General features: G+C 50.0%; 1 protein-coding gene across 1 annotated transcript in view; it reads right to left on the bottom strand.

Annotated features, from left to right (window-relative positions):
* Positions 1-18,084, bottom strand: part of PAPOLA (poly(A) polymerase alpha) — a 701,574-nt gene that overhangs the window by 268,648 nt on the left and 414,842 nt on the right. Inside the window, exon 14 of the mRNA XM_078660129.1 lies at positions 10,829-10,948. Within this exon, the coding sequence (XP_078516255.1) occupies positions 10,829-10,948 (120 nt within the window). The remainder of the gene's footprint in view (positions 1-10,828; positions 10,949-18,084) is intronic.

Here is an 18,084-nt window from a genome sequence, read left to right as displayed (position 1 = left end):
CTCCCTTGGCCAGCCTCCATTTTGAGCAGTTTAAGTTAGCATGTCTGTATCTGGTCCACATTCAGCATGTCATTATCTTTTACAGAACTTGAGAACATGTCAACTCATCTAAAAGATGACTTTGCTAAAACATACGGTGACAAGCCTGCTGCAAGCTCCATGATATCTACATTTCAATGTCTAATACTGGATGTGTAAAATAAACATGTTTGAGTTGACCAACTTTCATCATGCTAGATCTTACTGCTTATGTCTCAGATTAATGGAAAGTTCCCCAATGTAGGGTAAAAGTCAGTGGCGAAACGTATATAAACAACACAAATTGATCACTGAATTAGAGAGACATGTGCCACAGGTTATCACGAGACATGTTGCCAGACTGCTGGAGCATCCATTCCTATGCTGAGAGTAGATACAGGAAGGAGTCGAGCCCAGCTGACGTGTTTTTCCTCTGAGAGAAAACTCTCTCCTGGCTTAAGTCCGATAAACATAGCTGATCCACTGTGAACCGGTATGCAGCGCGCGGAGTCGAAAGAAGCTCTCGTAGTGTAGCGATTTTGTACTAGTCTTTAGGATGCTAGGAACAATATAAAAATTTTACAGGTGCACAAGTTACTACTTGTGTAACAATTTATCTGTAAGAGACATTAGTTAGTGATAGATTCTTTACCTTAGAATATCGCCAGACGTCAGACTGGATCCGGAAAGTTTTTCATTAGCAGTACCCCTGCGCGTCAATAGGTGGCATCGTGCGGCTCCGTCTCTGGCGTCGAAAGCGCCGAGATGACGTCACGGAGACTACTTAAGCGCCACCCATGCGCGCTGACGTCAGTTCTGTACACGACTTTCCACCCCAGGAATGCAGCCATGCAAGAAATTGACCACGGGTGCCATGAAACTAGGGCTTTAAAAGGGATGACCTTAACCCTAGAAATCAGTTCGAAGAACAGGGAGGATGGGTGAGGCGGTAAGGAATCTATCACTAACTAATATCTCTTACAGATATATCGTTACACAAGGTTTAACGTGTGCATCTGAAAGACACGTTCGTGATAGATTCCTTACCTTAGAATAGATACCCCAGCAATACCAACCCCGGTGGTGGGTCTGCGAACAAGATTACACCAGAAAGTCACGGAGAACAGAACGGCCAAAGAAGCCGTCTCTCCGGACTTGATTGTCAGGCAGTAATGCTGGGTAAACGTGTACAGCAAGGCCCACGTACCTGCCTGACAAATGTCCTGCAGGGGAACGTCGCGTCCCAAGGCAGAAGTGGCTGCTGTTGCCCTGGTAGAATGGGCACCCAGCCCCACAGAAGGATCCTTCTTAGTCAACAAGTAACATGCTTTTTGATGCACAGAACGACCCACCAAGAGATGGTTCGTTTGTGCACAACCCAACCTTTTTTGGCGCCCACGTAGCCAACAAACAGCTGGTCATCCACCCGGAACTGTTGTATGCGCTTCAGATAAAACAAGAGCGCACTTTTTGGGTCCAGACGGTGGAGCCTCTCTTTCACTTTTGAAGGATGCGGAGGCAGAAAGAAGGTGGGCAAAGTGATGGTCTGCCCGATGTGGCAGGGCGTGATAACCTTTGGCAAGAAAGAAGGACGGGTCCCTAAAACCATCTTGTCTGGATGAATAGAAAGGAAAGGTTTGGAAGAAAGAGCCTGGAGCTCACTCACTCTTATGGCAGAGGTGATAGCTTCCAGGAAAGCCGTCTTGAGAGTGAAGACGCAAAGGACAGTTATGAAGGGGCACAAGGTTTAAGTCCCATTGAGGCATTATGAATGGCACAAGAGTAAACGTGTGCATAATGCCTTTCAGGAAACTGCTAACAACCGGGTACTTTGACAGTGCCAGAGCAGAGCCCTACTGGGCCAAATAAAGAAGGAACAGAAGGACCTTGGAAAGAGGGGCAGAAAAGGGATCCACAGCCTTAGTTGTGCACCATGCCACAAACTTGTTCCACCTGCAGGCGTATATCGTTTTAGTGGAGGGACGCCTGGCTGCCAGAATGACATCACAGACTTCGGGAGGAAGATCGAAAAATCAACTGTTGCAGCTCAATCTCCACGCATGGAGGTGGAGGCTGGACAGGTTCGGGTGGAGGACCGTTCCCTGCTGCTGTGACAGAAGATCCTCCCGAAGAGGCAGTCATATCGGGGATCGATCGCCATGTTGAGTAGCTCGGGAAACCAGTATCTTCGTGTCCAATCTGGAGCCACAAGGATGACTTGGGCCTGGTCAGGCCGAATCTTCTTCAGCACTCTGGGCAGAAGTGGTATTAGCGGAAAGGCCTACAACAGACCGCAACTCCACTCGCGACGAAAAGAGTCGTCGAACGAGTGACGCCTTGGAAATTCCAACGTGCAGAAAGAGACCTGGCGGCACGTTCGAGTTCAGACGCCATTCGTGATCCATCAATCACCGGCAGCTGAGTTTTTCCGCCCTGGCGTTCAGAGAACCTGCCAGGTGTTGAACCACCAAGGTAATGCCTTGATGTTCCAGCCATGTCCAGAGGCGCAGAGCCTCCTGACATAGGGTCCACGACCCCACCCCGCCCTGTTTGTTGCAATACCACATGGCGGATGTGTTGTCCGTGAACACCTCTACTACACTTCCCCGGACAGAGGGAAGGAATGCCATCAGTGCAAGTAGGATCGTCCGAACCTCCAGAAGATTGATATGGAGTCGGGACTCCGCTGGAGACCAGAGGTGTCTGGTCTCCGCCTCTCCGAAGTGGCCTCTCCATCCCAGGAGGGACGCCTCTGTCACCACGGTGTGCTCCGGTTGGGGAAGGGAGAGAGATCTCCGCCTCTCCCAAGTGGCCACCCAGTCCTAGAAGGGACGCATCCGTCACCACTGTGTGCTCCGGTTGGGGAAGGGGGAGGGATCTGCCATTGACGTAATCGCGATTCGTGAGCCACCACTGCTATTGACATGCAGTGCCCTCCAAGATCTGGACGAGATCGGAACAACCACCACATCCTACTTCTGGCCCAGGAATGCGCTCCATGGCCCTCTTGGCCAAGAGGGCCATAACCTCCTGTTGGAGAAGCGCAAAGTGATCCCTGACATGCGGTGGAACTGAGGTGGCATGGCTGGGGGGGTTGGGGGGGGGGGGTGGAGACTCGAAGGGGAGGGAGTAACCCCTTCAGACAATTGCAGCACCCACCTGTCCGAAGTGAGAGAACACCAGTGGGGGAGGTGATGTTGAATCCTGCCGCCCACCGGTGTGGGGTGCACCACAAGCTCGGACTAGGAAGGCTTTGAGGCGGATGCTGCGGGAGCGGAGGTGGACTGACCCGCACGCTGGCCCCCTTTGCCGCCACGGCGGCCTCCACACTCGCACTGAGGTTGGTTCTGCGCAGGCTTCTGGCTGAACGAACGTGTAGGGGCACCCCTTCCGTGGCCACAAAAGGAACGAAAGGTAGACGTGGCCAGGCGTGGGGTGGAGAGACCCAAGGACTTGGCCGTAACTCGAGAGTCCTTGAAACACTCCAGCGCACTGTCTGCCTTTTCGCCAAACAGGCGAGTACCCTCAAAGGACATGTCCATGAGGGAACTCTGGACATCCCCCGAAAACCCCGTGGACCGCAGCCAGCGTGGCGACGTAGGGCCACTGTTGTGGAGATCGCTCTACCTAAAGATTCCACGCTGTCCAGCCCACACCGAATGGCGAACTTTGCGGTGTCCTTCCCCTCCGCAACAGCTGGGGAAAGTACAGCCTGAACCTCCTCCGGGCACTGGGGCAGTGTCTGCCCCACCGTGTCCCCCACAGCGTGAGAATAGCAGCCCAAGAGGCATGCGGTATTGACTGACTACAGCCCCAAGCTGGCAGAGGAAAATATCTTCTTGCCAAACTGCTCCAGTTTTTTTGATTCCTTATCCGGCAGAGCGGTAGGGAATGCTCTTTGGGATGTGGAGGCCTGAATGACCAGGCTCTCCGGGGTCGGATAATTTGTCAAAAAGGCAGGGTCACCTGGTGCCGGGCGATGCCGCCTGGCCACCTTTTTATCCACAGGAACCTCTGTGGCTGGTCTAGACCAGGTGCCCATCAAAACATCCGTCAAGGCCTCATTGAACGGAAGCAGAGGTTCCATAGAACTAGCCGCCGGCTGAAGCACTTCAGCAAGGAAGTTCGCTTTGTGGGTAACAGTAGGCAGATCAAGGTCAAGAGTCTCAGCTGCTCTACGGAGCACCAAAGTGTATGTGGCGCCTTCCTCCATGACAGCGGGAGGAGACACAAACCCAGGGTCAGAGGAGAGGTCAAGATCACCTGCATTCTCCGAGTCCTCCGCCCACTCATGTTCGGACTCGCACTGCCCTGCAAGAGGGTCCTTCGACCCCTCCCAGTCATCCCCCTCCACCACGGCCCGAGGCAGCGGCGGGGGAGGCACAGGGAAAAACAAATGCTCCAACGGCGCCGGTCAGCGCCGATCCGGCTGAGTGTCCCAATTAGGGTCCCAAGCCGGAGCAAAATTGCCCGGAAACTCGGGCAAGGGCAGAGGTGGGACGAACGGAACCCATTGCGGCGCCGGCGACTGAGCCGCAGGGGGCGCCGGAGCTGCCGGCGGAGAACCTTGAGGCGCCGGAGCAGACTGTGGCGCCGACGGTGGAGCCGGTGGCAAGCAAGGGTCCTCAATAGGGACCACTGGGCCCAAAGGCACGCCGGCGGTATCCCTATGCCTGAAAAGGCGGTCCATGGCAGCAAGAAACTCTTGCACCTAGGACGGAGTCGCCGACGGACCCGGATAGGGTGAATAGGCCGCGTGACTCCCAGGCTCCAACGGAGCCACAAGGGAAGGACCCCTGGCCCACTTGTCTGCGGTCGGAGACTGACTGGGTGCGTCGGAGAGTGTACACGCTTCTTCGACTTTTTCTTGTGACGTCTCTTACCCGATTCCAAGGGTGAAGACTTTGACCCCGAGGAGCAATATTGATGGCTGGCCTCCAGCAGCTTTCGGGACTGCTCCCGCAAAGCCTTCGGCACCATGACCAGACAGTCGGAACATGACCAGGAGTCATGGTTGCGCTCAAAACAGTAGAGACAAACGCCATGGAGGTCGGCCATCGACATCGTACGGCAGCAGGCCCCGCAGGATTTAAACCCAGGCAGCCCTACTTGGCACCAAGAGTCAAGACTCAAAAGAAGTAGACAAAAGTCTCAAAAAAGTTAGTCAAAAAGTGACTAGGGTATGTGCTCTAACCGGATCTATGCTTGCTGGCGCAGAAAAAGAAAGAACTGATGTCAGCGCGCGTGCGTGGCACCTAAGTAGTCTCTGTGACGTCATTTCGGCGCTTACGACGCCAGCGATGGACAAGGAGCCGCACAACGCCACCTACCGATGCGCAGGTGTACTACTGACAAAAAAACTTTCCGGATCCAGCCTGATGCCTGGGGATATTCTAGGTAAGGAATCTATCACTAACGTGTCTCTTTCAGATGCTCATATTATTCTTGCTGCTAGCAACATGCAATAGTGGTGTTTAATTATATTCTATGCGGTTATTTTTTATGCTCTAAGCAACAGGATGAGACTGATGAAAAACACATTTAAACTTACATAGTGTCTTTTCTTAGTGAAGTGCTTGAGTGTGCTTGAAACATCCCTTGGGCACTCAAATAAGGTCTTCTGATTTTGCAGGTGATACAGTAGACAATTTGGCATTTGTTAGAATTGATGATACCTTGAGAGGTTTAGACTTCTTAAGTGCCAGAGCCCTTCAAGGTGCAGAGTAGGGGGGAGGAAAGGGGGGGGGCTTCAAGGAAGGTTGCAGCTACTGAAGTTAGCAGCAACTGCAGAATCTGGCTTATAGGAATGTGGCTCCTCATATAGTGAACCAAAACAAGGTACAGTATGTAAGGAGTCCAGGCAACCCCCAGTTGGCTTACAGAGGTTCAAATGATGTCTTAATACTCTCTTTTATGGTAGTGTGGGCAAGCGGTTAGGTGTATCAGAGGATATGTGGGGAAGTGCCCCTTTTTGACAAGGTCACCCCCACTTTTTGCCTGGTATTCAATGCAATTTTGACAGAAAGTACACTGGGTTCCTGCTATACAGGTCAGAAAGGCATATTCATCCTCAGGCTAGTTCCAACCCTACGGTGGGGTGCCTGATGCGAACACTAAAATAAAAAGTCTGCAATCTTGGTGATGGCAGAATTAGGAACTCTGGTTATAGGAAGCCATCATTTAGGGGGCATAGTGACCCCATGGGTAAGTAGCCCATTGGCTACTACCCTGCTCTCTCCCAATACCCGTAAATCTAGTGTATGGAAGAGCCCCAGGCACCAGGAAATCAGATCCCGCCAACCTGAAAGAAGAAAGAGGACACTGAAGAGCCACAAAAGCAAGAACAGAGGACTATCGACTGACTTGACGCCAATCCTGCCGGTCTGTCTGCTGTCCCCCGACAACTGCATCAAAGATGACTCGTCCTGCAGCTGCCTGCAACTCCAAAAACCTGGGAGGACTGCCAGCCTTCACCCAACACCCAGAAACTCCTGTGGAGAAGCTGAGCTGCTTCCCTGCATCTTGCAGACACCCCGGAAGAGCTGCAAAGACTCTGGACCGCCAAAAACCTGACACTGAAAAGCACCACTGCATCTATTACGCCTAGGCCAAGCTGAAGTGGGCCTACCGTGCCAGCATGGTCCCAGAACCCTGCAAATACTAAGCATACCTTGGGTTTGCTAACAGTGGACTTCCCGACGCCACCTGCAGCCTCTTTGTGCAGGCCCAGTCTACCGCAAGTATTTCTGGTCATGGAAACCAGACACCTTAGACCACCTCTGCAAGCGGCCGTCCGGCATGAGGAAAAGAGGACTAAGGGTGACCCTATGTCCCCGAACATCGTGAGGCCTTACCCGCATGTTGGTTCAGCCGGACTGGTCCCCCAGTCCCAGCTACAGCATCTTTTTAACAAGACCGATCCCACTGACTTACACCTGATGCTATATATACACACAATGCCATTGGAGGCTGCGTATTTTGGTGCTGAGAAAAGTGAAGAGTCCACATGGCACACATCCCTGTGCAACATGCCTACAACCCACTGCCAATGGTATTGAAAAGTCACCCCTCTAGCTGGGTGCACAATACCACTGACGAGGGTACAGTTGCATGAGCACTGTACCCCTACAATGTCTAAGTCCATTCTTAGACATTATTAGCGCAGTAAAGCCATAAAGAGCATATGGTCTGGGAGGTTGTCATTACGAACTCCACAGCACCATAATGGCTTTACTGTATTCTGGGAAGTATGGTAGCACTGATGCCAGTGTTGGATGTAATGTCAAATGCACTCAGAGGGCATCTTAGAGATGCCCCCTAAAAAATCACCTAACTCTAGTGACCAGGCTGAGTGGCTGCTCGCCACCTGTAATCCCCAGACATGTGTCTGGACTCCTGGGTCGAGAACCTCCCGCTCTCGGGGGCCTGAAACAAAGAACATCCTTAGCAGGGGGGCCAAGCCTCCTCCCCCAGGGTGGGAAGGGTCCATGAAGGAGAAGCTTCAAAGGCTTGCCGCCTTTGTGAGCTGACCCAGCCATTTGCTGCTCACAGCAACTGGCCCCCACTTATTCTAACTCCCACTGTGGGAGGGATAATCTGCGGGAAAACCAAGATCAGAGGAGAGGTGTACCCACCTTTGGCAACCACACCCCTCAGGTGGGTGAGGACTGGCGAAGCACAAATCTCAGTCCCTGCCATCTTGAAGATGGGAGGACTCAGCCAACCAAAGTGAGGCTTATGCCCTCCTCCCAAAGGAGGGTGGAATAATAGGGGGTGAACCCACCCCAAGGAAGGGACCCATTGGTCCCGACCTGTGCCTACCTGAAACTCCTCTAAATTTAGTATTAAGGGACAACCACAAACCTTGCCTCCTCAGACAAGCATGAAGAAGGAGGAAGCCCCCCCAGAACCCGGAGGTCTTGCCCTACCTTCCCTACAAAGACTCTGTCTCCCCTGAGCACCGGACTTACTCAAGAACCAGACTCTTGCTCGGGCCGAGTCTGCACCCGATATCCAGTGAGTGGCCCCAAACCACAAGGAGGTCCCCCGCCAGTGAATCCAACCTGGGATCTGGTGATCCAGGACCTACCACAAGTCTCCAGACAATGCCTGCATCCTCTATCTGGAGGGTCCCCCCAGACAGCGACCGGAGCTTGTAAGGTAACCCAACGCCTAAAGACACCTCTGCACCCAACGCCCCACGGCCTTGGGTGGCCCAAATGACAGGGTCATGACATCCCTCTGCATCCCAGCTTACCTCTCCAACTGGTGGTCACCTCCAGGAAGTCTCCCTGCCTGAGCCTGCAGTCTTTGATTCGACTGGGTATCTCCCATTGGAAACAACAGGACACCCAACGCCAAACCAGCACCCTTTCACCCGCCAGCCCCTGTGCCGATGTGGGTGCACCTTGTGTGCTAACTTGAATCCCCCTTTGCTATGAGCTTAACCTTAGAAGCTTTGCTCCCTCAACCCAGTGGCTTGCCTGAGAGCAGCCACCAACCGAGGGCCCCCTAGCACAATAGGCTAGCATTAGAGTCTCAGCACCCGGACACCCTAGTGCAGCTGAGGGTGCTCTTAGAGAGAATCCTTGACCCTGGGGAACCCTTGTTCTAACCCCAGAAATTCAAACCTCAAGACTGTTTACTTACCTGCAAACCGTTAACCACATTTTCCTCCATAGAACTGAATTGACTGTTTTCCTCTGAAAAACTTCGGTGTTGAGTTGTGTTTGTATAGAAACCTCAGTAACTTTCTTTTAATACACAAGTGTTTCACCTACCTTTGTCTAGGAAATGTCCCAGAGTGATATCCAGACATACCATACTGAGTAGAAAAAGTAATCCAAAACAGTTATCACAAAGTAATCCAAGAGTAATTGCAACTGTTTTTAACCCCTTCGGTGCTTATGACGGCTCCACGTCGTCATGAGTCACAGTAGGCGTGTGCTCATGACGGCGAGGAGCAGTCATGCCGCATCCGCTCCTCCCACACGGGACTAATTCCCCGCCTGTGTGGGAGAATTAATGAGTGGGTGGGGTTGTGATGGCATCACACCGCCCTCGAGGCACGGCGGCGTGGAGCAGTCATGAGCACCGCGCCCACCTCCTAGGCCCCCCACGCCGCGGCGGAATTCGCATCACAGGGAAGGGGTTAAAGCTTGTACCAACCTGTAACAAAGTCAGTTTCATTCATCTTGAATATCTTTTTTAACCGGTCTGTGAAAGTACAACTTTACTTACCTGTACCGAAGCCTGCTTGGTTCTAAAAATAAAATACAACAAAAGAAGTATTTTTATACAAACAATTGGTCATAGTTCAGTCTTTGAGTGTGTGTTATCATTTTGTGCCTGAGTGTGTACAATAAATGCTTAACACTACCCTCTGATAAAGCATTACTGCTCACCCACACTACCACAAATAGAGATTAAGGAATTATCCACTTTGACCTCTGTAAGCCTTTGGGGATCCACAATACTCTGTGCACACTATAACTTACTTTGGTATAGTATACAGAGCCAGCTTCCTACAATACCTCTTTTTGGTATAATAAAGAGCCAGCTTTCTACAGCGCAGTGCAAAGCATTTGTGGTACTTACCTCTTTTTGGTATACTAAAGAGCCAGCTTTCTACAGGGTGGTGCTAAGCATTTGTGATACTAACAGAGGCAAAAAATGAGACACACACAAGAATAAATCTGATACCAATTTAGAAAAAGAAGTCATACTTTTATATACATTTTGATACCAAGAATTTGAAAAAAAAGTAAGTACTTTTTGTAAATCGAATTTAGCAGGTAAGTAAAACAGGTACTTAAAAGATCCTTTACGCACAATGCTTTTATATGGGAGAAAAGGCATAGGTAGCATATATATACTCTTGCGGTCTCCTTCAGTTCTTAAGGTTGTAGGGGCCATGGTCCAAAGTACTATCAGCAGTTACTCATTGCCTCCCTGGGGCGTCCGAGTGCAGAGGGGCTTGTCGAGTTGGTAGCTGTGCGGGTTGTGCCAGTAAAGAGAAGGGGGGCCACCTAAAAAAAGAATGCAGAGCGGTGCTTGGGGACAAGTCTGGGAGCTCAAAAACAGGGGGCTTGGGTCTCAAGGGTTGGGGAGACAAGTGAGCTAAATCGGTTTTTCGGTACCCCAGCTGGGGTGCTCGGGTGTAGAGCACAAATGTTGGCTTGGCTCTGTGGGTCCTGGAGCCTTGCAGTCGCCAGTGTTGGGTGTAAAATCAGGACAGCTGGGCCACTCACAGTTATGCGGTAAGGATAACCTCTGACAGCTGTAGCTCTCTTCCCAAAGGGGTAGAGGTAAAGTCTGTGACCCTGAACTAAAAACATGCTGTCGCCACCACAAGTCACAACATAGGTTTGTTTCTAGCGGATGTAGCCAACAATAGTCCCATTGGTATCACAGAACTCTCCTACCAACAAAACCAAAATGATCTGGAGCATTTCTAGTGGGTTTACATGAGCTGACCCTAAGAAATCACATAACAGTCCAGAAAGCATATATACACAGGCATGACATGCAAAGAGGTATCACTCCAACAGCTTTGTATCAACCAAGAGAAATTGACATTTGTTTTGGGGGAAAGAGGGAGGATAGAGTACAAGCTACCTTAAGCAGTGAATTTTTTGAGGCATAGAAAAACATATATAAAGAGTAATGAAGGCGACAAGGGCAAAGGGCATAGCCATAGCAAAATACTACGCAACCTAAACATTCACATTAAGAAAATTAGTGAAACAGACCCTATTTCAAGGTTATTTTCTCAAATACACTTTTTATTTCGATTTAAATCTTGCCTTACTTTTCTATGTTATCCTTGGGTGCTGGAAATGATTGAGGGTTCACATGAGCCAGAGTAATGAATTCATTTTTCTCCAAACTGCCAACGAGAATCCGAATTTTTGACTCCACCAAGCCCACCCTATATGAAGATAGTAAAAGAAAATGAATGTTTCTCTACTCCTAAAATATTTGAGTAGGAACATAATGAAATTATATTTTCAAAGCGAATATCTGGTTGGTAATACATTTTAGGTTTAATTACTCACACAACAGCGGCACCCTCTCCTACAGCATTCAAAATCTTGACTTTACTAAATGAATGTACTTTAGGATATGTGGAAATAGATGTAATCAGTAAGATATTAGAGAGAAGGCAACTGGGTTCATTAATGATCAGGGGTTTATATGTATTTGAATGAATATGCTATACGTGTTTCTTTCTGTAAAACATGGAGCACTTTAAAATACATTAGAAATTAATTTCTGCTCTGCAGATTTGTTAAAGAGCATTTATCTATCAATGTAAAACTTTGCTTTCATTTGAATTTCAAAAATTGTGAGCAATGCAGAGGGAACACCAAAGGGTGCTTTTGCACAAGTAAAACTATATATTTGAGAAGAGGGCTACATCTGGGCTCACCTGCAAAAAAATCTAGAGATGTGCTATCAGCCATCAATGTAGGCTTAGAGAGTGATCACTAGAACAGTATTTCTCAAACCTTTTGGCAAAATAAATACAAAAATATGCCCAGAAAGGCCAATGTTGCAAGGGCCAACATTTGAAAAGGAAAACTTTACTTGCCTGCAACAATCTGTTTGCCACTTGAGGTGCTGCAGATTCACCACCTGAACACAGCCTTGCCATCTATTGGGAGGAAGGACTCCCGTACACTGAGACCCCAAACCTGGAGCCACAAGGAGAGTGGTAGTTCCTCAGTTGTATCGAGTTTTTCTGCTCACATGGCCCATGATATTCCCCTAGCGGGACATCTGGGCCTGAATATAATTTTGAAAAAAATTGTCAACTACTTTTATTGGCCACAGATGTCCCAAAAAAGTGAAGGAGTTTGCAAGCTCCTGTGTCACCTATCAAGCCAGTGAGGCGAGACAGGTGGACACCTAAAGGCCCCCTTAATTCCACTACCAGCGGTTGGGGTACCCATTGAAAGGGTAGGTGTGGATATAGTTGGTCCACTTGACAGTAAGTTAGAAGGACCCGCAACCTCACGTCTATTCGTCCTTAAGGCAGCGCTTGGTGCTATATTTTTTTTATATTGAGGGTAGCTTGTTGTTTTTTTTAACTGATCCGGCTCAAGCTGCTTTTAAAGTTGTTAATCTTTTATACTTTTGGCCCTTATCTTTTACTTTTACCTCGTTGTGGTTTACTGGAGTTCCTGCATTGCTTGTCCGCCTCCTGGGTGGTACAGATGCTATCTCCGCTCACCCGGTTCGCCACGGTACTCCAGATTGAGCGGAGGGAAGCGGATACGCCTGACATCCGACGGAAGGGGGTCACAGGTCAATCTGCACCAGCCAGCTACTGAAGACACATGCCAGGCCGAATGCGCAGCTTGACAGTAAGTTAGAAGAACCCGCTACCGCACTTCTTTTCGCCCATAAGGAAGCGCTTGGTGCTATATTTTTTATATGAAGGGTAGCTTGTTTTTTTAACTGATCCTGCACTTGCTGCTTTTTAACCTTTTATACTTTTGGCCTTTATCTTTTACTTTTACCTCGTTGTGGTTTACGGAGGTTCCTGGATTGCTTGTCCACCTCCTGGGTGGTATAGACGCTGTCTCCGCTCCCCCAGTCCGCCATGGCACCGCCGATTGAGTGGAGGGAAGGGGATACGCCTGACCTGCCTGACTTCCAGCAGAAGCGGGTCACAGGTCAATCTGTACTTGCCGGCTACTAAAGCCGCATGCCGGACCGGACGCACACCAGGTGCGCCGAAGGCAAGCCCGTCTGTCCGCGTCCTGCCGGTCCAGAGGCCACAACCCCTGTCCCTTTCTCTAAAAAGGTCTGTCAAATATAATGCTGAGCAGCTGAGTCAATTAAACCCAGCACACATGATACATTGTGCCCATTCCCTTATTCCGGGGAGTCTGGTCTCCAGCTGCATGCACTGTCCCTTTAGACCATCACCACTTATTCAAAATTCGCGGCCCCTTCCAAAATCATACATAATGTTCCTGTTGAACTGTAGATGCTGCCCAAGCATGCGGTAGAGATCCTTATCTTGCTAAAGGAAGAATGCCCAGAAGTCTTATTTTTGACTGAAACTTGGCTTAACTCAGGATCGGATCCTGACATCGTTCAAGCCACCCCCCCCCCCAACCCCCCACCCCCGTTTACCTAATCCATATAATAAATCGGAGTCTCGGCAAAGGCGGCAGGATTGCCATCGTTTTCAAAAACCACCTTAGCTGCTGCATTTCTGGGAGTACTTTACCAGACTGTGAGAACATCCTAATAACAATAGGCTTTACCCCCAAGCTCTGTTTGTCAGGCATCCTAATCTACCGCCCCTGGCTCAGTGGGTCAATTTTGTAAAATGTTACCTGAGATGGCTGCTAACCTCGCCAGTACCCCAACTAATTTTACTTTGTTAGGTGATTTTAATCTGCATTTTGATCATCCATCTCATGTGGCCGCGGCAGAGATTAAAGATATTGCCATGTATCAGCTTAAATAATAGGTCACTAATGTAACCCATGCTAGGGGTCACCTCTTAGACCCCATTTTTTTCAATTTAGAGGAATTAATTGAAATGCCACCTATCCCCATATCCCGGTCTGATCATTATTTGAACCATTTTTCCAGGGCCCCTATCTGTGTCACCCCCTCATCCAGGTCAATAAGAACATTTTCACATCCCTGGCCCAAACTCCCTTCACAAAAATGGGTATTGGACCTTGAAAACACTAAGCTGTCCACTGATATTGATCCAATTATTGCCAATGAAAGATTCAACAATTGGATCGACAGCACTCTAGATCATGTTCTCCCGAAGAAACTTTACAAATTGAAAGTAGGGTCTAACTGAACGCCTTGGTATTCGCCCAAGCTCTGGGTGCTAAAACAGATTTGCCAGAAACTTGAAAGAGCCTGGAGAAAGGATTTCTCTTCAAACAAGAAATCGGAATACAGGGAAGCCATAAGATCATATAAAGCTGAAATCAAATTGGCCCAGGCCTCATATTATGAGGAAAGATTTTCCCTGGCAGCCAATTCCCCCGTGAAACTTTTTTGCATAGCGAAAAAACGACTTAAAGCTCCGTCACCCCCGGATAGGCCTGATGTCACTGGACGATGTTGTAATGAACTCGCAGAATACTTTCATAATAAGATCCGAACAATCTACTAGTCATTCTCCCCTGTGGGCAGCCTAAACAAACTACCTAGAGGATACAGGTCTTCGTAGTAGAGACCACTCCCTGGAGGGATTTCCCCTGATGGATTGTGAATCACTCCAAACCATCTCGGCACTTGTACAGAGTGAGTCGCCTAGAGACCCAGCTCCACCTAATATCTTGAAACAAGTGTCCGAAATAGTATTCCCAATTATCCTTGACTTGATTAGTGCGCCTCTCTACGCTGGTGTGGTCCCACCCTTGTGGAAAAGAGCGATGGTTAAGCCTCTTTTGAAAAAACCTAGCCTGGATCCGGATCTACACACTAATTTCCGCCCTATCTCGCTCCACCCAGGGATTAGTAAAATAGCAGAGAAACATGTCCACGCAGAACGTTTAATATACCTAGAATCCCACAACCTCCTCTATCCCTCCCAAACTGGCTTTCGCCCGTGTCAAGGAACAGAAACTGTGCTGTTTGCAGTTTTCCAAGAATCTAAAAAGATTCTTGACGCCGGAGGTTGAACAGCGATTATCGTCCTGGACTTCAGCGCAGCCTTTGACACGGTCAACCACCAAATTCTGATCCAGCGACTCAGAAGTTTGGGGGTGACCGGAGTAACCCTAACATGGCTGCAGTCATTTTTAGAAGAGAGATCCTTCCAGGTGTTTGAGGGTGATGTCACCTCAAAACCTTTGCCCCTCCATTGCGGAGTCCCTTAGGGGTCGACCCTTAGTCCATCCCTTTTTAATGCTTATATGACTCCGCTTGCAGAGATCTTGCTCCCATTTGGGATTCATATAGTGACTTACGCTGCCGACACTCAACTGGTCCTAGCTCTGAACCACTCTGATAATGCATCTATTGGCCTCTGTCCCTGTATAGAATATTTAGTTAAATGGATGAATCAATCATATTTATATTGATGATATTATGGTGTTAAGCTCTTCCTGGTAGGATCACCTAGTCCACCTGAGGTCGTTTTATAGGGTCTGCAAGCTACAGTCCTAAATATCAAGTCATCCAAGTGCCACACAGACCAATGATGATGGACAAGATCAACCTGCTGCTTCCATAAGCAGGAGGCTACACCCCAGGAAACAGAATTGGAGTGCTGTTGAGAGGGAGGCCTTTGCTGTGGTTTGTTCCCTGAATAAGTTGAGACCATACCGGTTTGGTATTCGCTTCCTCGCCACGGACCTCTCAGATAGCTAATGCAGATGAAAGGAGAAAACCCAAAATATTTAAGGTGGTTCATCTCCCTACAGGGAATGGACTTTACAGTGGAAGATAGACCTGGGACTGCTCATGCCAATGTAGATGGCCTTTCCAGGTTGTTCCACTTAGACAAGTTAGGGAGGAGGGATGGGGGGAGTGTAGGTTAAGGGCACCTTTTTGCTTGGTTACCCCCACTCCGGCACGGTGACCAGGGAACGCCTCTAAGGGCTGCAGCACATATTGTGCCACACTAAGATGTCCACACACTGCCATTGCAGGCTGCGTGTTTTGGTGCAAAGAAAAGTTAAGAGTCGACATGGCACACACCCGTGTGCCATGCCTGCAACCCACTGCCAGAGGCCTAGGTAAGTCGCCCCTCTAACCCTAAGGTGAGGGTACAGAGGCATGAGCCCTGTACCCCTACAGTGTCTAAGTCCATTCTTAGACATTGTAAGTGTAGTAAAGCCATACAGAGTATATGGTCTGAGAGTTGGTCATTACAAACTCCACAGCTCCATAATGGCTTTACTAAAACCTGGGAAGTTTGGTAGCAAACTTCTCAGCACATTAAACCCACACTGATGCCAGTGTGGGATTTAATGTAAAATGCACTCCGAGGGCATCTTAGAGATGTCCCCTGAAAAACTACCAGCCCTGGTGCGGTTCCTGAATGACTGCCCACCATTTGCCTACACCAGACAGGTTTCTGGACCCCTGGTAGAGAGCCTCCGATATCTAGGTCCAGAAACAAAGCCCATCTTGGGCAGGTGTCCCCAGGATGGGCTGGATCTACGCAGGGGAAGCTTCAAAGGAGTGCCGCCTTTATAAGCTGTCCCTGCCCCAAGCAACTGGCTCCCACTGGTTATGACACCCCCCCACTTAGGGCAGGAGAATCGGCAGGAAAAGCAAGCTAGGAGGAGAGGTGTGCCCACCTTTGCCAACCGCACTACTCAGGTGGGGGATGTGAGGTGAAGCACACATCTCAGTCCCTTCCAACTTGAAGATGAAGGGACCCAGCCAATTAGGAAGAGGCTCATGCCTCCCTCCCACTGGAGGTTGGCATAGTAGGGGGTGTATCCTCCCCATGGAAGGGACCCATCAGTCCCATCCTGCACACCACTTTAACGTGCATAAATTTAGTATTTTGGGGCAATCCTGGACGCTGCCTCCTGAGATTCAAGGAAGAAAGAACAAGGACCAAAGAGCTGTGCTGACCTAGGAAGAAGAGGACACCAACTGCTTTGGTCCCAGCCCTACCGGCCTGTCCCGACTCCGTCCTGACTACAGCAATACCCTGGTGAGCCCAGCAGTCCCCACAGATCCTGGAGAACCTGCCCTGCGACCTGCACTAAACTAATGTTTCTTACAGATATATCGTTACTGAAGGTAAGTAACTCGTGCATCTGAAAGAAACACGTTAGTGTTAGATTCCTTACCTTAGAATAGATACCCCAGCAATACCAACCCCGGTGGTGGATCTGCGAACCAAGATCACACCAGAAAGTCCTGGAGAACGGAACGGCCGAAAAAGCCATCTCTCCGGACTTGGCTGTCCAGGCAGTAGTGCCTAGAAAACGTGTGCAGCGAGGCCCACATAGCTGCCTGACAGATGACCTGCAAGGGGACTCCCTGACCCAGGGCAGAATTAGCCACCGTGGCCCGAGTAGAAAGGCGCGCAGCCCAACAGGAGGCTCCTTTTTCGCCAAGGAGTAGCAAACCTTGATGCACTAGACGACCCACCGAGAGATGGTCCGCTTGTGCACCACCCGTCCCTTCTTAGCACCTACGTAACCAACAAAGAGCTGGTCGTCCACCCAGAACTGGCGTGTGCAATCTAGATAGGTGAGCGCACGTTTTGGGTCCAGACGGTGGAGCTTCTCTTCCTCATTCGAGGGAGGCGGAAAGAAGGTGGGCAAGGTGATAGACTGCTCGATGTGAAAGGCTGGGACTACCTTGGGCAGGAAAGAAGGACGAGCACAATAAACTGAAAGTGATCATGGCCTACCGTGAACCGTAGGTAGCGCCAGTGGGCCGGCAGGACGGAGATGTGGAAATACGCGTCCTGCAAGTCCAACGCTACCATCCAGTCCTCTGGGTCCAGGGCTGCTAGGACCTGAGCCAAGGTCAGCATCTTTAACTTCTCCTTCCGGAGGAAGCTGTTGACGCTCCGTAGGTCCAAAATAGAGCGTAGGCCTCCTATGCCCTTCTTGGGTACCAGAAAGTAGTGGGAATAGCACCCACGTCCTACTTCTGGCCCAGGAACGTGCTCGATTGCCCCCTTGGCCAAGAGGGCCGTAACTTCCTCCTTCAGAAGTAGCAAGTGATCCCCCGACATGCAGTGGTACTGCGGTGGCATGGCTGGAGGGGTCGCCTCGAAGGGGAGGGAGTAGCCTCTTCGGACGATTTGCAGCACCCACCTGTCCGACGTGATGGTACTCCAGTGTGGGAGGTGCTGGCGGACCCTGCCCCCACTGGCGTCGAATGGGCCTGAAATGTCAGACTAGGAAGGCTTAGAGGCAGATGCTGCGGGGGCGGGTGTGGACTGACCTTGCAGGTGTCCCCGGTACCGCCACGGCGGTAACCACGTCCGCGTTGAGACTGGTTCTGCGGCCGGTGGCTGCCTGGACGTGTGGGGCGCTCCTTCCTTGGCCACGAAAGGGGCAAAAAGCGGAAGTTTGCTGGCGCTGGCCTAGGCCCAGGGAC

Source organism: Lissotriton helveticus, chromosome 9, assembly GCF_964261635.1.
Source record: "Lissotriton helveticus chromosome 9, aLisHel1.1, whole genome shotgun sequence".
Lineage (NCBI taxonomy): Eukaryota > Metazoa > Chordata > Amphibia > Caudata > Salamandridae > Lissotriton > Lissotriton helveticus.
This window is presented reverse-complemented; position numbering and strand designations above follow the sequence as displayed.